Source organism: Pogoniulus pusillus, chromosome 36 (genome assembly GCF_015220805.1).
Source record: "Pogoniulus pusillus isolate bPogPus1 chromosome 36, bPogPus1.pri, whole genome shotgun sequence".
In the NCBI taxonomy this organism is placed as follows: domain Eukaryota; kingdom Metazoa; phylum Chordata; class Aves; order Piciformes; family Lybiidae; genus Pogoniulus; species Pogoniulus pusillus.
The window spans coordinates 7,669,787-7,688,543 of NC_087299.1; the positions used below are offsets into that span (position 1 = coordinate 7,669,787).

At 57.6% G+C, this 18,757-nt stretch overlaps 1 protein-coding gene across 4 annotated transcripts in view; it reads right to left on the minus strand.

Moving 5' to 3' along the window:
- Positions 1-798: 798 nt before the first annotated feature.
- The window catches only part of LOC135190477 (tyrosine-protein phosphatase non-receptor type 11-like), a 46,338-nt gene continuing 28,379 nt past the window's right edge, over positions 799-18,757 (minus strand). For 2 of the 4 annotated variants that reach the window (XM_064171875.1, XM_064171878.1), the window contains exons 4-16: positions 15,398-15,590; positions 14,496-14,615; positions 14,121-14,234; positions 12,974-13,070; positions 12,222-12,301; positions 10,897-11,052; positions 9,731-9,862; positions 8,655-8,812; positions 7,827-7,894; positions 6,551-6,702; positions 5,477-5,577; positions 4,151-4,270; positions 799-2,159 (exon numbers count right to left, since the gene is read on the minus strand). In XM_064171875.1, coding sequence (XP_064027945.1) covers positions 4,186-4,270; positions 5,477-5,577; positions 6,551-6,702; positions 7,827-7,894; positions 8,655-8,812; positions 9,731-9,862; positions 10,897-11,052; positions 12,222-12,301; positions 12,974-13,070; positions 14,121-14,234; positions 14,496-14,615; positions 15,398-15,590 — 1,456 coding nt within the window. In that variant the 3' untranslated portion in view covers positions 799-2,159; positions 4,151-4,185. The remainder of the gene's footprint in view (positions 2,160-4,150; positions 4,271-5,476; positions 5,578-6,550; positions 6,703-7,826; positions 7,895-8,654; positions 8,813-9,730; positions 9,863-10,896; positions 11,053-12,221; positions 12,302-12,973; positions 13,071-14,120; positions 14,235-14,495; positions 14,616-15,397; positions 15,591-18,757) is intronic. The other 2 variants (XM_064171877.1, XM_064171876.1) reach the window with 2 other exon arrangements.

Here is an 18,757-nt window from a genome sequence, read left to right on the forward strand (position 1 = left end):
TCTCTGTTTACCTGACTTGACCCAAGGAGGAGAAGCTGCCCAGACTTCTCATCCTTTGCCCCCTCCTGGCTGGCTGAGAGGTGCTTCCAGTCTGCCTTCCCAGAAAGTCTAATCTGAAACAGAAAAGGCAGAAAACGTCAGCAGATAGTGGAGTGAGGTTGGGGTTGGCCTCTTCTCCCTTCTATCAGGTGATAGGACAAGAGGAAATGGCCTCAAGTTGCACCAGGTTGGAAATCAGGGAAATGCTCTTCCCTGCAGGACTGCAAGAGGCTGCCCAGGGAGGTGGTGGAGTCCCCATCCCTGAAGGTGTTCAAAAACCAGGTAGAAATGGCTACTTTGGGAGATGGTTTAATGGCCATGGTGGTGCTGGGGTGCTGGTTGGGTGGTTGATCTCTGAGGTCTTTTCCAACCTTAATGCCTTTGTGATCTTCAGCCTCAGAAAGTCTGTTGTGATGGTGGCAAACGTGGCAGAGATGTTACCCCAGCTCCAGCAGTGGCTCACAGCATCCTGCTGGGGGCTGTCCCTTGGCACTTCTCCTTCTCCCCCCATCTACTTGGAAGCAAAGCTTGAAGGTTTAGCTAAGAGGCAGCTGAACCTCTGCCTCAGCTCTAGGCAAAAGAAAGAGTCAAAGCAAATGAGAAGAGGGCCCTGGTGATGGGAGACACTCAGGATCCCCCCCCCCCCCCCTCACTGCCCACACCAGCTGCCAGTCACTTTCCCCAGCAAGAAAACTACCTCAAAAGAGACTCAAACCCAAGCCCAAACCTCCAGAAAACAAACCAAGAACCCCAAAAGCCTTGAGAAGATCCAACATTTATTCAACATGTAGTAAAAGTGCAATAAAAATGAACCACTACTCCTGTCCCTGAGGGATGAGGAAGACCAACCAGGAGACACAGCCAAGGCATGGGCTTGTGCTTTTGTGGTCAACACGTGGAGCCAGCACTCCAGGCACCTCTAATGCCCCAACCCTGCAGCAGGTCCCAGGCACCTCTAGAAGGACCTCAGCATCAGCTCCCGTGGGTGCTGTGGAGCTTCAGGCACTGGCACTGAGCACTCCCCAGCAGGCAGCACTTGCTGAAGAGGTTCCTTGGCTGGAGCACCACTTGCAGGCTTTAGGGCTGGAGCAGCAGGAAGCACTGGCAGTGAGAAGCCAAGCTGGGAGGCTCCAGGCAGTGCCAGCCTCACCTGGCCAAGTCCAAACCGCTCCCTGCAGCACCCTAAACACAACATTTGCCCTTCTCACCGAGCTGCAGGAGGCAGAACAACAACAAAAAGAGGTCACACAGCAAGGCCATGGCAGAGCTGCCTCAAAAGCTTAGAGGAGCCCAGCTCAGAAAGTTCAGCTGGGGCTCAGCACCCTGAGCTGCTCCTAAGGGTGCCTAAAGGCAGAGTGCAGTGGGAGCTGCTTCCCTGCTCTTCAGCACCCAGCAGCTGGGTGGGAATTTCACTCAGCTCAGCATTTCAGACCTGAAAGGAAGGTGGAGATGCTCAGCTCTGGCTCGATTCTGCTACAAACACCACCCCCCACCCCCCCCCACCCCGTGCAGTGCAGTGCAGGCTCTCAGGCACACGGAGCTGCTGTGCCACAGCAGCAGGGTTGCATAGAAATCTCCAACTGGCAGAGCCAAAAGGAAGCATGAGGAGAAGAACCAAGAGGTGCCAACACCTGGAGGAGGCCAGGCAGTGCTCCTTCTCTTTTTCTTCCCCCTCACAGGCAAGGATTTAGTCTCAAAACCCCACTTCCAGCTTCGAAATGATTGACCTGATGGAAACATTCAAGTCTACTAACAGCCCTAGGGTGGGAAAAGCTCCTCAGCCTGTGAGCAACTGGTGTGTAAAAAATAAGGACCTTAAATTACAGAACAAACCAACCAACCCCAAAAACTGAGCCTTGATACCCTCATGAAGGTCCAGAGGCACTTCCACATAAACATCAACCTGCTGAGACAAGGGGAGGAGGATGGGAGGAGATCCTTCTGGTGAATAAGTTAGGTCAAGGCATGTTCTTAGGTGAGGCTTCTGCTGGCTTCTACCAGTCAGCTGCTTTCCCTCCTCACTGAGTCCAAGGTGCTTGGGGGGGGAAGGCAAAACAAAAGGAACTTGTCCAGAATTGCTGATCTTGGAAAGGGTGGAAGTAAACCTTGCAGATCCTGCACTGCAGAAGAAGGGAGAAGGGCAGAGTGGTTAATCACAGGGAGGAAAGCACACCGAGAAGGTTCCACAGCTACAAGTTCTGCACCACGAATCATAGAATCAACCAGGTTGGAAGAGACCTCCAAGATCATCCAGTCCAACCTAGCACCCAGCCCTATCCAGTCAACCAGACCATGGCACTAAGTGCCTCATCCAGGCTTTTCTTGAACACCCCCAGGCACGGTGCCTCCACCACCTCCCTGGGCAGCCCATTCCAATGCCAATCACTCTCTCTGTGAAGAACTTCTTCCTAATATCCAGCCTCTGCCTACCCTGGCACAACTTGAGGCTGTGTCCCCTTGTTCTGTTGCTGGTTGCCTGGCAGAAGAGGCCACCCCCCACCTGGCTACAATGTCCCTTCAGGTAGTTGTAGACAGTAATAAGATCACCCCTGAGCCTCCTCTTCTCCAGGCTAAACAGGCCCAGCTCCCTCAACCTCTCCTCATAGGATTTGTGCTCCAGGACCCTCACCAGCCTTGTTGCCCTTCTCTGGACATGTTCCAGCACCTCAACATCCTTCTTGAATTGAGGGGCCCAGAACTGGACACAGTACTCAAGGTGTGGCCTGACCAGTGCTGAGTACAGGGGCAGAATAACCTCCCTTGTCCTACTGCCCACACTGTTCCTGATGCAGGCCAAGATGCCATTGGCTCTCTTGGCCACCTGGGCACACTGCTGGCTCATCTTCAGCTTACTGTCTATCAGCACCCCCAGGTCCCTTTCCTCCTGACTGCTCTCCAGCCACTCAGTCCCCAGCCTATAGCGCTGCTTGGGGTTGTTGTGGCCAAAGTGCAGGTGCTGGAATGCTGCAACAGGTTGCCCAGGGAGGTAGGTGGAAGTCCTATCCCTGTTGATGTGCATGGGCAGGCTGGAGAAGGCTCTGAGCAAGCTGATCTAGTAGAGGATGTCCCTGCTGAGGGCAGGGGGTTGGGCTGGTTGAGCTCTGGAGGTCCCTTCCAACCCGAACCGTTCTGTGATTTCCCAGCATGTGAAGCCTCCTGCACACAGCACAGTTTGTTCTCCAGGCCTGACAAGCTTCCTCCCAGCAGCCCAAAAAGCAGATCCCCCCTCACTGCTGACACTGGAAATGGCTTTCCCTGGTGACATCTCATCACCACAAGCCCCCTGCTCTCCCAGCAGCAGCTGGCCACAGCTTCAGGCTCTGCCAAATGCCATCGAAGGCTGAGGGGCTGGAGTGAGTCCCGAGCAGGGCAGTGAAGCTGGGGAAGGGTCTGGAGAAGAGGGCTGGGGAGGAGCAGCTGAGGGAGCTGGGGGTGTTCAGCCTGGAGATAAGGAGGCTGATGGAGACCTCATTGCTGTCTACAGCTCCCTGAAAGGAGGCTGGAGCCGGGGGGGGGATTGGTTTCTTCTCCCAGGGAACAAGCGGTAAGGACAAGAGGAAATGGCCTCAAGTCACACAGTGTCACAGTGTCACAGTATCATCAGGGTTGGAAGAGACCTCACAGATCATCAAGCCCAACCCTTTACCACAGAGCTCAAGGCCAGACCATGGCACCAAGTGCCACGTCCAGTCCTGCCTTGAACAGCTCCAGGGACGGCGACTCCACCACCTCCCCGGGCAGCCCATTCCAGTGTCCAATGACTCTCTCAGGGAAGAACTTTGGGGAGGTTGAGGCTGGAGATTAGGAAAAGCTTCCTTACTGAGAGAGTGCTCAGGGACTGGAACAGGCTGCCCAGGGAGCTGGTGGGGTCCCCATCTCTGGTGGGGTTCAACAAAGAGGTGGCACTTGGGGACAGTGTTTAGTGGCCATGGTGGTGCTGGGTTGATGTTTGGGCTCGCTCTTGGAGGTCTTTTCCAGCCCTGGGCACTCTCTGGTTGTCAAGAGCGTTTCTGCCTTCCCTGAGGGCAGGCAGGGCCACAGAGAGCCGCAGAGGAGCCGTGTCAGGGGTGATGCAAGCAGGCTGTGGTGTCCCTCCCGGCCGCATCCCTACCTGCGCAGCCTCCAGGCGGCTCAGCCCCGGCACCTCTACCGCCCTGCGCTGCTCAGCCCCGGCGCCTTCGGGCTCTTGAGGTTGAGGTTCTCGTAGACGGAAGCTGATTCATCCTCAGCTCTGGCAAGGAACAAAGCCTTGTTAGGAACCGCCTCACCGCTCTGGACCTCGGCCCGCAGGCAGCTGGCCAGTAGGAAATGGCTAATAGCCTGCCTAAGCTTCCCTCCTCCCTCCCCAGCCCTGCAGCTAGGCTGACACTGGGGCACCTGTGCTGGGTCACAGAGACAACAGCCCCCAGAGAGCCTTCACAGCCCCCAGAGAGCCTTCACAGCCCCCAGAGAGCCTTCACAGCCCCCAGAGAGCCTTCACAGCCCCCAGAGAGCCTTCACAGCCCCCAGAGAGCCTTCACAGCCCCCAGAGAGCCTTCACCTTCACAGCCCCCACCAGCACCCACCTTCAGAGCCCCCACATAGCCCTCACCTTCATAGCCTTCACCTTCACAGCCCCCAACAGCCCTCATCTCCACAGCCCCTAACAGCCTTCACCTTCACAGCCCTCATCTTTACAGCCCCCAACAGCCCTCACCTTCACAGCCCTCAGCAACCTTCAGTCTCACAGCTGCCAGCAACCCTCAACAGCCCTCAGCTGCATGGCCCCCAGCAACCTTTACCATCACAGCCCCCAACAATCTTCACCTTCACAGCTCTCACCAACCTGCAACCTCACAGCCCCAAACCACCTTCGACCTCACAGCCCCCAACCACCTTCAACCTCACAGCCCTCACCAGCCCCCAGCTCCTCCACAACTGCCTCTCCACCACTCTCTGGTACTCCTTTCCTTGGAGGCAAGAGGGAAAATCATCATTTGGGGCATTTTATCACCACATCCTATGCCACTCCCTCCTCTCCACGTGGGTGCCCATCCATTTCCCTCTGCTCTCTTCTCACCTGGCTTCAGACCCTGCTGTACAAGCCCCTCAGTGGCAGTTTCTCCTCTCTAGCTGATGCCCAGAGCCAGGGACATGGAATGCTGCTTGCTCAAAGCTAAGATCTCTTCCCCCCTCTCTTCCCAAAGGTGTGGCACAGCAGCAAGACAGGCTGCTGCCAGCCCTGCTGACACTGTGCTGGGATCACCTCTTCATTCTTAGCCATTCCCATAGGGCAGCCAACAACTGGCCAGGTTTGAGGCATGGGAGAGGCAGGTTGGCAAAGGATAAACCCTGGAGCCTTTGCCCAGGCTCTTCTCTCTACTGCTGCAGAAGCTCTTAAGCCATTCAGAAGAGATCCAGAAGACATTGAGACAGCTCTGAAAACATCCAAGCTTACACAGAGGGGGTCCTTGGTGAAGGAGGCTGCCCTTTGGCTCTGCCTTTTTCCATGGGGGAGTAGCCAATGTTCAAGTAGTCTCGTTCCTTCCTTTTGCTCCTCTGCAAGAGAAAGCAAAGGCAATGAGAATCCCACTCAAGAAGAAAGGTCCCAGTAGTGGAACAGAGTCTGAGCTTCTTTCCACCTATTCAGGGCAGTATTTTTATCTGGTGACCCAACAGTGCCTGGATTTGGTGGTCTGAAAGGTCTCTTCCCACCAAAATGATTCTGTTGTTTGAGTCCCAGGGAAAAGAGGGGAGTGGAAGTGGTGTTTGGTGTGGCAGGGGAGGCAGAGAATGCCTGCAGGGAGGCTTGGAAGGAGATCACCCAGCCCCAACCTCCCTGCAGTGAGCACCCACAGCAGCTTGCCCAGCATCACAACGTCCAGGTGGGGTTTGGGATCTCTCCAGAGAAACAAACTCCACAACCTCTCTGGGCAGCCTGCTCCAGGGCTGAAAAGAAGCTTCCCCTCGTGGTTGTGTCCCTCAGTTTGTCCTGTCCCAGGTGGCTTTTGGGATCTGGTTGGATGAGGCTTTGAGTGACCTGTTCTAGTGGGAGGTGTCCCTGCCTATGGCAAAGGGGTTGGAACTGGCTGATCCTTGAGGCCCAGGTGGCTTTTGGGGTCTGGTTGGATGAGGCTTTGAGTGACCTGTTCTAGTGAGAGGTGTCCCTGCCTATGGCATAGGGGCTGGAATTGGCTGATCCTTGGGCTCCCTTCCAACCTCAACCATTCTGTGACTCTATCTCTCCAGGGAACAGGCTCAGAGCAGAGACGAGGAGGAATCTTTGTAGCCTCCACTGGATTCTTTCCAGTAGCAAGCTCAGAACAGGACCCCAGTACAGAAAGGGCAGGAAAACCTCCTCTGACCTACTGCCTACATTCACCTCCATGCCCCCCAACTTCACCACGAGCCAGCAATGTGCCCTGCTGGCCAAGAAAGCCACCAAAGGTGGCACCAGGGCACATTGCTGGCTCGTGATGAAGTTGTCCACCAGTTCCACCAGCTCCCCAGATCCAAGCTGAGCAGGACTCACCTGTTCTTCTTCCAACCTCTTCTGCTCAGCCTCAATGTACTGCTGCACAGCCATGTAGACAAACTTGTACTGAGCCTCTGTCTGCACCATGCCCGAGCGCTGCCTCCGCACCATCTGGATGGTCTTGGGGATGTCAATGTCACAATCCAGACCTGCTCAGCAAGCAGAAAGGTGAAGTTCAAGGTGGAGAAAAGCTTCCACTGCCTGGCTGCCACACAGCCATGGGATCAATAGAAGGGTTTGAATTGGAGAGGACCTTTTAAAGACCACCCAGAGGAAGTCAGGAAGGGGACAGGAAAACCTCCTTTGATCTGCACCCCAACTTCATCACCTCCTACCAGTGCAGGTTGCTCAAAGCCTCATCCAGCCTAGGTTTAAACACTTCCAGGCTTCCATAACCTCCCTGAGCAACCTGTTCTATCACCCCCAGAGTCAAGAACTTCCTAATCACAGCTCACAGGATATTAGAGGTTGGAAGGGACCTGAAGAGATCATCCAGTCCAACCTCCCTGCCAGAGCAGGACCACAGAAACACATCCAGACAGGCCTGGAAAGGCTCCACACCCCTCTGGGCAGCTTGTGCCAGGGCTCTGGGACCTGTTGACTGTAAAGTCAACAAGTTCCCCCTTGTGCTGAGCTGGAGCCTCCTGTGCTGCAGCTTCCATCCACTGCTCCTTGTCCTGTCCCAGGGAGCAGTGAGCAGAGCCTGTCCCCCTCTCCTGACCCCCAGCCCTCAGATGGTTATAGACATTGATTCAATCCCCTCTCAGTCTTCTCTTCTCCAGCCTAAGCAGCCCCAGGGCCCTCAGCCTCTCCTCAGCAGGCAGTGCTTCAGTCCCTTCATCATCCTCACAGCCCTCCCTTGGACTCTCCAGCAGGTCCCTGTCCCTCTGAAACTGCAGAGCCCAAAACTGAAGGCAGTGCTTAAGATGAGGTCTCAGCAGGGCAGAGGGGGAGGAGAACCTCCCTGGATCTGCTGGACACACTCTGCTGAATGCCCCCCAGGATCCCATTGCCCTTCTTGGCCACCAGGCCCTTCCCTTGCCCGTGGGGGAGGCAGGGAGCAGCCCTTCCCTTGCCCGTGGGGGAGGCAGGGAGCAGCCCTTCCCTTGCCCGTGGGGGAGGCAGGGAGCAGCCCTTCCCTTGCCCGTGGGGGAGGCAGGGAGCAGCCCTTCCCTTGCCCGTGGGGGAGGCAGGGAGCAGCCCTTCCCTTGCCCGTGGGGGAGGCAGGGAGCAGCCTCCCTTGCCCGTGGGGGAGGCAGGGAGCAGCCCTTACCTTGCCTGTGGATAATGTCCACCAGAATGTCGATGACGATGATGGTTCCTGTGCGGCCAATTCCAGCACTGGGAAGAGGAAAAGGAAGAGAAAACATTCCCCAGAGTCACCCAGCTCAGCTCCAACACTCCCCTGCGTGCCTGGCACAGCCTGGGCAGCTGTGCCACACGGCTGCCCTGAGAGAAACCCAGCCCCAGGCTCACCCCGAGGAGATGGGAGTCCAGGAGGCTGCACCACAGGCTTGCTGAGGGTGCAAAAGCTCTCCAAGGTCAAGCCCAACCTGCACCCAGCACCCACCAAACCCTGTCCCACAGTGCCATGGCCACAGGCTTCTTGAACAGCTCCAGGGATGGAGACTCCACCACCCCCCTGGGCAGCCTGTGCCAATGCCTGAGCACTCTTGCAGGAAAGAATTCCTCCTCATCTCCAACCTACACCTGCCCTGCTGCAGCTTGAGGCCATTGCCTCTTGTTCTATCACTAGACACCAGGGAGGAGAGAGCAAGCAGGGAGGGGAGGAGAGGGGGCAAGCAGGGCAGGGGGGAGAGGGAGCAAGCAGGGCAGGGGGGAGAGGGAGCAAGCAGGGCAGGGGGGGAGGGGGAAAGCAGGGCAGGGAGCAAGCAGGGAGGGAAGAGACCAATGCCCACCTCACTGCAGCACCACCAGCCCTGCTTTTCCCCGCAGTGCCCCCAGTGATGCCCTGCATTTTGCCACATGTGTGCTGCTGTCCCAGTTTCCCACCATCAGCTCACTCAAAAAGGAGCTTCATGGGCAAGAGAAGAGATCCATTCTTGGTTGCCCAGCCTGCTGCCAGCCCCTTGCTCCATACCTGCAGTGCACTACGATGGGCCCTGTGTCTGGAATGCTTCGCTGTGCCCGATTCACTTGGTCCAGAAAGCTGAGAACCCCTCCTGGTTCGTTGGGCACCCCATGGTCTGGCCAGCTGAAATACTGGTAGTGCTTCACCAGCCTCGGCTGCTCCTCCTGCTGGGAGCAGAGACCTGCTCAGAAAGCTCCTTTTCAGGAAGCATCTTCCTGCCTTTGCATCATAGAACCATAGAGTCAAGCAGGTTGGAAGACAGCCCCAAGCTCAGCCAGCCCTGCCCAACCAACCAGACCATGGCACTAAGTGCCCCAGCCAGGCTTGGCTGCAACACATCCAGGCACAGCCACTCCACCACCTCCCTGGGCAGCCCATTCCAATGCCAATCACTCTCTCTGACAACAACTTCCTAACAACATCCAGCCTCAACCTGCCCTGGCACAGCTTGAGACTCTGTCCCCTTATTCTATCCCTTAGGTGCCTGGCAACAGAGCCCAACCCCACCTGGCTACAGCCTCCCTGAAGGCAGCAATGAGCTCTGCCCTGAGCCTCCTCTGCTGCAGGCTGCACACCTCCAGCCCCCTCAGCCTCTCCTCACAGGGCTGTGCTCCAGGCCCCTCCCCAGCCTTGCTGCCCTTCTCCAAACACCTTCCAGCACCTCAACAGCTCTCTTCAATTCAGGAGCCCAGAACTGGACACAGCACTCAAACTGTGGCCTGAGCAGTGCTGAGGCTGTAGCCAGGTGAGGTTGGGTTCTGCTGCCAGGCAGCCAGCAACAGAACAAGGGGACACAGCCTCAAGCTGTGCCAGGGCAGGTTCAGGCTGGCTGTGAGGAGGAAGTTGTTGTCAGAGAGAGTGATTGGCATTGGAATGGGCTGCCCAGGGAGGTGGTGGAGTCTCCATCCCTGGAGGTGTCGCAGCCAAGCCTGGCTGGGGCACTTAGTGCCATGGTGTGGTTGGTTGGGCAGGGCTGGGTGCTAGGTTGGGCTGGCTGAGCTTGGAGCTCTCTTCCAACCTGCTTGATTTCATGACTCCAAGCACAGGGGCAGAAGCAGAGGACAGAGAAGCAGCAGAGGACTCACCCTGTCAGTCCTCAGGATCTCCAGCTCCCGCAGGCAGTAGCCCTGAGCCTCCCTCTCGCTGACGCTGCGCACGCGGATGCAGCCATAGTCCTTGGTGCAGCTGGGGTCGGGCCAGTATCTGAAGCACTTGTTCTGCAGCACACAGAGCCAGGCATGTCACCAAACCTGCTGGGGGCACCAAGCTAGGAGCAGCTGTGGAGCCGTTGGAGGGTAGCAGAGCCCTGCAGAGGGACCTGGCCAGGCTGGATGGGTGGGCAGAGGCCAAGGGGAGGAGACTGAACAAGGCCAAGGGCAGGTTCTGCACTTTGGCCACAACAACCCCAAGCAGCACTGCAGGCTGGGGGCAGAGTGGCTGAGAGCAGCCAGGCAGAGAGGGAGCTGGGGGTGCTGGGAGAGAGGAGCTGCAGAGGAGGCAGCAGTGCCCAGGTGGGCAGCAGAGCCAATGGCATCCTGGGCTGGCTCAGGAGCAGTGTGGGCAGCAGCACAAGGGAGGTTCTTGTGCCCCTGTGCTCAGCACTGCTCAGGCCACCCCTGGAGTGGCCTGAGGTTGGAAGGGACCACAAGGATCATCCAGTTCCAACCCTGGTGGGGAGACACTGGCACAGGCTGCCCAGGGAGGCTGTGGGGATGCTCCCTCACTCCAAAGAATTTCCTCCCACTCTCCAGTCTGAATCTTCCCTCCTCCAGCTTCCACGAGGATCTCACCGTGCACACAGGCAGGCAGCACTGTTGGCTGGTGCCTCACCTGCTGCCAGGCTGCAGGACCATGCTTTGAGGCACAGCAAAGAGACTTTTCACCCCCCCACACTGCCACCAGCCACAACTCAACAGTGTTATCTGTCTCTTAGGCCACGCTCATGCTGCCACCATAATATCTGAGTGCCTCCCAGACTCATAGGCTGCCCTAGGGAGGTCCCTGCTGGACCTCATGGAGTCTTCTGCTCTCCTCCCTGCTCAGGTGTGGGGGAGCACCAGCTGGGGTAGGTTGTTGTTGTGTTTGCTCTGCCAGAGGGGGGTCAAAGCTGCCCACACCTCTTATGCCATGGTGAGGGCATCCACGAACCTCCCCTGGGCAGCCTTTGCTGCCTCCCCACCCTCACTGCAAAGAATCTCTTGCTCATCTCCAGTCTCAACCTGCCCCTCCTCCAGCAGCCTACAAGGCTCACCCTGCCCCGCTCCACCTCCTTGGTTGTCATGACAATGACGTGGCTGTTCTCTTGATGCACCATGGCCCAGAAGTCGTTCACTGTGGTCTGCAGGCAGCCCTGGGTGGCTATGTAGATCTTGCAGTGCTCTGAGTTCCTTCCATCTTCAGGGATGCTCTGAGAAGGAGAAGAGGGAGGGGAGCAGAGGAGAGGGAGGGGAGCAGAGGAGAGGGAGGGGAGCAGAGGAGAGGGAGGGGAGCAGAGGAGAGGGAGGGGAGCAGAGGAGAGGGAGGGGAGCAGAGGAGAGGGAGGGGAGCAGAGGAGAGGGAGGGGAGCAGAGGAGAGGGAGGGGAGCAGAGGAGAGGGAGGGGAGCAGAGGAGAGGGAGGGGAGCAGAGGAGAGGGAGGGGAGCAGAGGAGAGGGAGGGGAGCAGAGGAGAGGGAGGGGAGCAGAAAACACGCCAGAGTGAGGAGCTGGGGATTGCTTTAGCAGCACTTTGCCAGGCAGGACTGAACCAGCTGATCTTGTGGCAGGAAGAAGTTGTTTGCAGTGAGGGTGGTGAGAGACTGGCACAGGTTGAGGGTAGGGAGACACTGGCACAGGCTGCCCAGGGAGGTTGTGGAGCACAGAAGCACCCAATGTGATCAAAGAGATGTCCAAGGCCAGGTTGAATGACCTGTTCTAGTGGGAGCTGTCCCTGCCTATGGTAGGGGAGGTTGGAACTGGCTGAGCTTTGAGGTCCCTTCCAACCTAAACCATTCTATGATCTCCAGAGCCCCCTTCCAACCCCTCTCTCCCATCCTGTGATTCCTCTGGGCTAGCTGATTCTCCTCTATTCATCAGACCTCTCAGCAGCAGCTCTTACAGCCAAATACTCTGCCTGCCCCCAAGGACCTTCCTGGAGCCCACCCTGCTGTGCCACAGGCAGCTGCAGACGTTGCAGGTGGATGTGGCTGGACTGGAGCCACCTTGAAGGCTTTCCAAAGGCTTAAGTGCTGGAGCAGCAGTGCTGGGAATAACAGCTTTGAGCAGCTCCTAGCTCACAGAGGACAACTGGAGTTTGAGCTTGGAGATCCATGCTCAATGACAGAGAGCCTGGATCAGTCCTCAGGGACCTCCTGAACAGCAATGACAAGGGAAGGGATTGAGATACTCTTAGGGGCAAACAGGGCATGGAGAAGGATATCCCTTGGGCTACAGTAGAAGCATCCAGGGGGTTGGGGCTGGAGCTAGTGAAAGATACTGGCCCTGAAAAGCCATTCCCTCAACATCTGCACCATGACTGCACTCACCCACTGGGCTGAAGCCAGCCACCCCCAGCAGGGTGCCCTCCCTTGCCCAGGTACCTTGATGTAGTTGGCATTGATGTAGTCCGAGCCGGGCACGCTCTCATCCGCGCCTCGGAGTGCCACCCGCGTGGTGTCGACTGGGGGAGAGGAGAATCCAGCAGGTCAGCACCCCAGAAGAGAATCCAGGCTGGCAGCACCCCTGAGGGGCAGGCATCAGCTGGCACAGGGCAGCCACAAGGCTCTAGCTGTGAAGTGCATGCCCAGAGGGTGCAAAACCCTCTCCTGATGGCACTTAGCAGCACTCCACAGCTGCCTGGGTGGACATTAGTGACACTTCCCCACTCCTCCCTTTGGGGGGGTCCATGAAACCCAAACTACTCTTGAGCTCTGAGGCACATTTGGACTCACAGCACAAAGAGAGAAGAGCACTTCACTACTTGCCCATGCAAGAGAGCAAGAGCAGGTTAGAAAGTGGGTGGAGAACAGCAGTGGACATCATGAGTGGTGGTGCTGAGGAACATGGTTGGGTGGTGACATAGCAGTGGTGACTTAATGGTTGGGCTGGGTCTGAGAGGTTTGGCTGGGTCTGAGAGGCTGGGCTGGGCTGGGTCTGAGAGGTTTGGCTGGGTCTGAGAGGTCCCATCCAACCAAAAAATGCTTCTCTGACCAGTGCCCAGGACACTGTAGGACCTGTAGGACCTCTTCCCAACTCAGCTAGGACCTGAAAGCTCTGCAAGGTGAGCCAGCCCCAGAGAAGGCTGCAGCAAGGGTGCTGAAAAGCCCAGCCCAGGATCCAAGCCTCTCCTTACAGGGAAGGATGTTCTTGTAGCGATTCTTAGCCTTGTTCTCTGGTCTCTGTCCCTCCTTCCTGGGGTAGAGGAGTTTGCACTCTTGCTGCTGCAGCATCTGGGGAGCAGAGAAAGAAAGAACAAAGTGTTCTGAACAAAGCAGAGTCAGTAGCAAAGGAAAGGCTCTCTTGCCTCTTAGCTGCTTGGCTTTGTAACGCTGAGATGAGCAGAGGGAGCGCTGGCAGGAAGGGAAAGGGAGCCAAGGAGCAGCTTGATGAGAGAGTTAATGGAGGGAAGAAGGCACAAATCCCTGCAGGGGGAACAAAGGGCATCCAGCTCCAGGCTGAGCAAAGAGAAACAGCCTTGGACAGGAGGGAAAAGCAATGAGAAACCAACAAAGACCAAGGAGCAACTGAGTTGGACACAGAGAAAGAGAAACAGCAGTGCTGGAAACCATGACAGAGATGAGGTGCTTCAGAGAACCATAGACTCAAGCAGGTTGGCAGAGAGCTCCAAGCTCAGCCAGCCCAACCTAGCACCCAGCCCTGCCCAACCAACCAGACCATGGCACTCAGTGCCCTAGCCAGGCTTGGCTTCAACACCTCCAGGCACAGCCACTCCACCACCTCCCTGGGCAGCCCATTCCAGTGCCAATCACTCTCTCTGACAACAACTTCCTAACAACATCCAGCCTCAACCTGCCCTGGCACAGCTTGAGCCTGGGTCCCCTTCTTCTGTCCCTTGACTGCCTGGCAGCAGAGCCCAACCCCACCTGGCTACAGCCTCCCTGCAGGCAGCTGCAGACAGCAATGAGCTCTGCCCTGAGCCTCCTCTGCTGCAGGCTGCACCCCCCCAGATCCCTCAGCCTCTCCTCACAGGGCTGTGCTCCAGGCCCCTCCCCAGCCTTGCTGCCCTTCTCCAAACACCTTCCAGCACCTCAACATCTCTCTTGAATGGAGGAGCCCAGAACTGGACACAGCACTCCAGGGGTGGCTTGAGCAGTGCTGAGCACAGGGGCACAAGAACCTCCCTTGTCCTGCTGCCCACACTGCTCCTGAGCCAGCCCAGGATGCCATTGGCTCTGCTGCCCACCTGGGCACTGCTGCCTCCTCTGCAGCTCCTCTCTGCTTCACCCCCAGGCCCAAGAGGGATGGAGCATTCCCCATACCTCAAACTCTTCCCAGAAGCCTTGCTTGGCCTTCTCACTGTGGTCTGCCATCTTGTTCAGCTCCTTCACCCTGTTCTCAATGTTGGCAGCGTTGATGCGTGTGGCGTTGAAGGGCTGCAGGCAGGTGGAGACAGCAATCAGTGGCAGCAAACCAGGTCACTTCTCCCCCTCCAACAAACACCTCCTGAATCCCTGAGGGGGCAGTGGCAGGAGCTGAGGCCATTCCTGAGGCCAAGGACCTGTCTGGCCAGCGTGAGCCTAGCCAAGGCACCAGCAGGATGTTCAAAGGGGAAGGAGCTCCCAAAGAGCAGGGAGAGCTCTGTGCATCCCTCCAGCGTTGGGGCAAGCCAAGCTGTGTGCCAGGGCAGCCATTACCTGCTTCAGGTGAACCACAGCTCCAGATTTCTCCACCATGGGGTTCTTCTTGTAGTGCTCCACCAGGTCTGTCAGGGTGTCAAACCTCTCTCCTCCCCCCACGTCGTACTTCCCATCTGGCTGCAGGGGAGGGAGACAAAAGCACAGGTGAGACTTGGGCACACAGAGAGCTGCCAGCTGGGGCACTCACCTGCCACGGGGGTGGGCAGGGCCAGCAGGACTTCTGGAGCCCCTGTTGTAAGAGTGATGTGGAAGTGCTGGAAGGTGTCCAGAGAAGGGCCACAAGGATGAGCAGAGGAACTGCTCTGTATGAGGAGAGCCTTGAGGGAGTTGGGATGCTTGAGAGGAGCCTGGCTGGGGCACTTAGTGCCATGGTCTGGTTGCTTGGGCAGGGCTGGGTGCTAGGTTGGGCTGGCTGAGCTTGGAGCTCTCTTCCAACCTGGCTGATTCTATGATAGGTTGGACCTGATGATCCTGGAGGTCTTTTCTAACCTGGTTAATTCTGTGATCTGTGCTCAGTCTGGAGAGGAGAAGGCTCCCAGGTGACCTTACTGTGACCTTTCAGGATCTGAAGGGGGCTACAAGAAAGCTGGGGAGGGACTTCTTAAGCTGTCAAGGAGTGATAGGACTGGGGGGAATGGAGCAAAGCTGGAAATGGAGAGAGTCAGAGTGGATGTGAAGAGGAAGTTGTTGAGTAGGAGAGCGGTGAGAGGCTGGAATGGGTTGCCCAGGGAGGTGGTGGAAGCCTCATGCCTGGAGGTGTTTAAGGCCAGGCTGGCTGAGGCTGTGGCCAGCCTGATCTAGGCTAGGGTGTCCCTGGGCATGGCAGGGGGGTTGGAGCTGGCTGCTCCTTGTGGTCCCTTCCAGCCCTGACTGCTTCCATGGTTCCATGGCTCTGCCACCTGGTAGTGGATCATGACGTGGGTGACGTGCGGCTTGCGGTCCCCAGTCTCCAGCTTGTCCTCGTTGGTCAGCACTGACAGCACGAAGTCTCCTGGCTTGCTCTGGCTCTCCCGCACCAGGAAGCTGCCTGGCTTGCCCTTCTCTGTCAGCAGCTTCTCTGCCTCCTTGCCAGTGAGGTGCCCATGGTACCACCTGAGGGAGGAAGCAGTGGAGAGCGAGGTCAGCGCAGCCACCGCGGGAGGCTGGCGGCTGGAGGGCACCTCCGGAGAGCATCCAGCCCAAGCCTCCTGCCAAAGCAGGGGCACCTAGGGCAGGCTGCACAGGATGGCATCCAGGTGGGCTTGCTCCAGAGAAGGAGACTCTACAACCTCTCTGGGCAGCCTGCTCCAGAGCTCTGCCACCCTCACAGTAGAGAAGCTTTTGCTGCTGAGGTGGAACTTGTGGGCTCCGGTTTGTGCCCACTGCCCCTCATCCTGTCACTGGGCACCCCTGGAAAGGGACTGGGCCCTTCTTGGCACCTACCCTTCAGGTATCTGCAGACATTGATCAGATCCTCTCTCAGGCTGCTCCTCTCCAGGCTCAAGAGCCCCAGAGGCCCTCAGCCTTTCCTCCTCACAGAGATGTTGAGGTGCTGGAAGGTGTTTGGAGAAGGGCAGCAAGGCTGGGGAGGGGCCTGGAGCACAGCCCTGTGAGGAGAGGCTGAGGGAGCTGGGGGGGTGCAGCCTGCAGCAGAGGAGGCTCAGGGCAGAGCTCATTGCTGTCTGCAGCTGCCTGCAGGGAGGCTGTAGCCAGGTGGGGTTGGGCTCTGCTGCCAGGCAGCCAGCAGCAGAAGAAGGGGACACAGCCTCAAGATATGACAGGGCAGGTTGAGGCTAGATGTGAGGAGGAAGTTGTTGCCATAGAGAGTGATTGGCACTGGAATGTGTCCATCCTGTTTCTCCACCTAACCCTGGTCTGCTGACAGTGCAGTGCCAGTGCAATGAAGGCTCTCTTGGAACCAGCTTCATCAGGAGCCTGGGGCAGCCTTGCCACAATGTCTTGGGGTCAAGCACACAACCATCCACCCAGAGACCTCAAACAGCAGCTCTGCCTTGCTAGCTCCATGCTCTGGCTCTGCAGCTCACCTGCCCAGGCTTGTCTCAACCTTCCACAGACACAAGGACAACAGAGGATCAGAGGACATCAAGGGTTGGAAGGGACCCAAAGAGATCATCCAGTCCAAACCCCCTGCCAGAGCAGGACCACACAGCCTAGCTCAGGACACACAGCAACACATCCAGACAGACCTGGAAAGGCTCCAGGGAAGGACACTCCACAACCTCTCTGGGCAGCCTGTGCCAGTGCTCTGGGACCCTTCCAGCCAAAATGTTCTTCCTCCTGTTGAGCTGGAACTCCCTGTGCTGTAGTTTGCATCCCCTGCCCCTTGTCCTAGCTCAGGCCACAACTGAGCAGAGTTTGTCCCCTCCCTCTGGACCCCCAGCCCTCAGATCTTTACAAACATTGATTAAATCCCCTCTCAGTCTTCTCTTCCCCAGCCCAAAATGCCCCAGAGCTCTCAGCCTCTCCTCACAGGGCACTGCTCCAGCCCCTTCATCACCTTTTTAGCCCTCCCTTGGACTGTCTCCAGCAGATCCTTGCCCCTCCTGAACTGGGGAGCCCAAAACTGAACACAATATTCCAGGTGAGGTCTCAGCAGGGCAGAGTGGAGGTGGAGGAGAACCTCCCTTGGTCTGCTGAACCCACTCAGCTTAATGCCCCCCAGGACCTCTTTGGCTACTTTGGAGGGAGGCAGAGTTTCCTTTCACCTTTGAGCTTTCCATCCCCACGCTCCAGCAAGGCTCAGCAGTGGCTCTGGGCAGATGCCACAGGTCCTGCTTTGAAGGCACTGGCTCCTGGCCTGCTGATCAAGCTGCCAGGAATCTGGAGAGGCTCAAAATAACCTCCCAGGCATCACACCACGGCTCAGCCACTCTGCCCCAGAGCTGATAGGGCAGCAAGGAGCAGGGCAGTGAGCATCCATCCCCCTCTGCCCAGCACTGGTGAGCTCACACCTCCAGTGCTGGCTTCAGCTTTGGCTCCCTCACTCCAAGAGGGACACTGAGGGGCTGGAGTGGGGGCCAAAGATGGGCAGTGAAGCTTGGTGAAGAGGCTGAAATTCAGCTCTGGTTCCCTCACTCCAAGAGGGACATTGAGGGGCTGGAGTGGGGCCAAAGATGGGCAGTGAAGCTTGGTGAAGAGGCTGAAATTCAGCTGGGTTCAGCTTTGGCTCCCTCACTCCAAGAGGGACATTGAGGGGCTGGAGTGGGGCCAAAGATGGGCAGTGAAGCTTGGTGAAGAGGCTGGAGAGGAGCAGCTGAGGGAGCTGGGGGTGTTCAGCCTGGAGAAAAGAAGGCTGAGGGCAGACCTCATTGCTGCCTGCAGCTCCCTGAGAGGAGGCTGGAGCCAGGTGGGGTTGGGCTCTTCTCTCTAGGAACACTCAACAGCCTCAGGCTGCACCAGGGGAGGTTTAGGTTGGACAGGAAGAATAATTTCTTCCCTGAAAGGGCTGTCAAGGCCTGACCAAGGCTGCCCAGGGCAGTGGTGGAGTCTCCACCCCTGGAGGGGTGTCAGAGCCAGGGAGATGTGGTGCAGAGGGACACAGCTCAGTGGTGAGGTTGAGGTTAGAGGTTGGACTGGCTCATCCCCCAGGTCTCTTCCAACACAGTAAGCCTACAGTTCCATGCTGGACCTCTCAAGCTCCAGCTCAGCACACAAAGGAAGCCATTTCAAGCCTGACTGGGAAGATCTCTAAGGAGGAGGACTCCTGGCTGAAGGCTTGGCAAGGCATTAGGTTCCTGGGCTGCACCATACTGCAGAGGGCAGAATGTCCACCCCAGGGGTGAAGCACCTTGGTGCCTGCTTACAGCACTGCTGCCCTCCAGGCCCAGGGCTTGGAAAGATTCCTGCCATGGCACATCCCACCCTGCTCTGCCACCACCATCCCATCTAGTTAGAGGACTTGGACCATTTTCCCTCCCTTATCCTCGATGCCAGCAGATGGGTGGCAGGGAGGAGAAACCTTTCTGGACTGCCCTTGGTGGGAGAAGAGGAGGGGAACTCCTTCAGAGGGGCTTTCCACTTGGCCAAGAGCTTCTGCTAACCTGAGCAGCTGCCCAGCTGCTCTGCAGAGCCTGAACTGGAACCAGCAAAGAAACTTCCCTGGCAACCAGGACAGCATGTGAGCTGCAGGGGGACTTCCCAGGGCCTGGCCCAGCAGCTGACCTGATGCTGTGCAGGGCAGCATCTGAGCTCCATTTCAGGAACCGAGACCGCTGGCAGCTTCAGCTGCTAAACTTAGCCTGGGCAGGGACCTGCTGGGC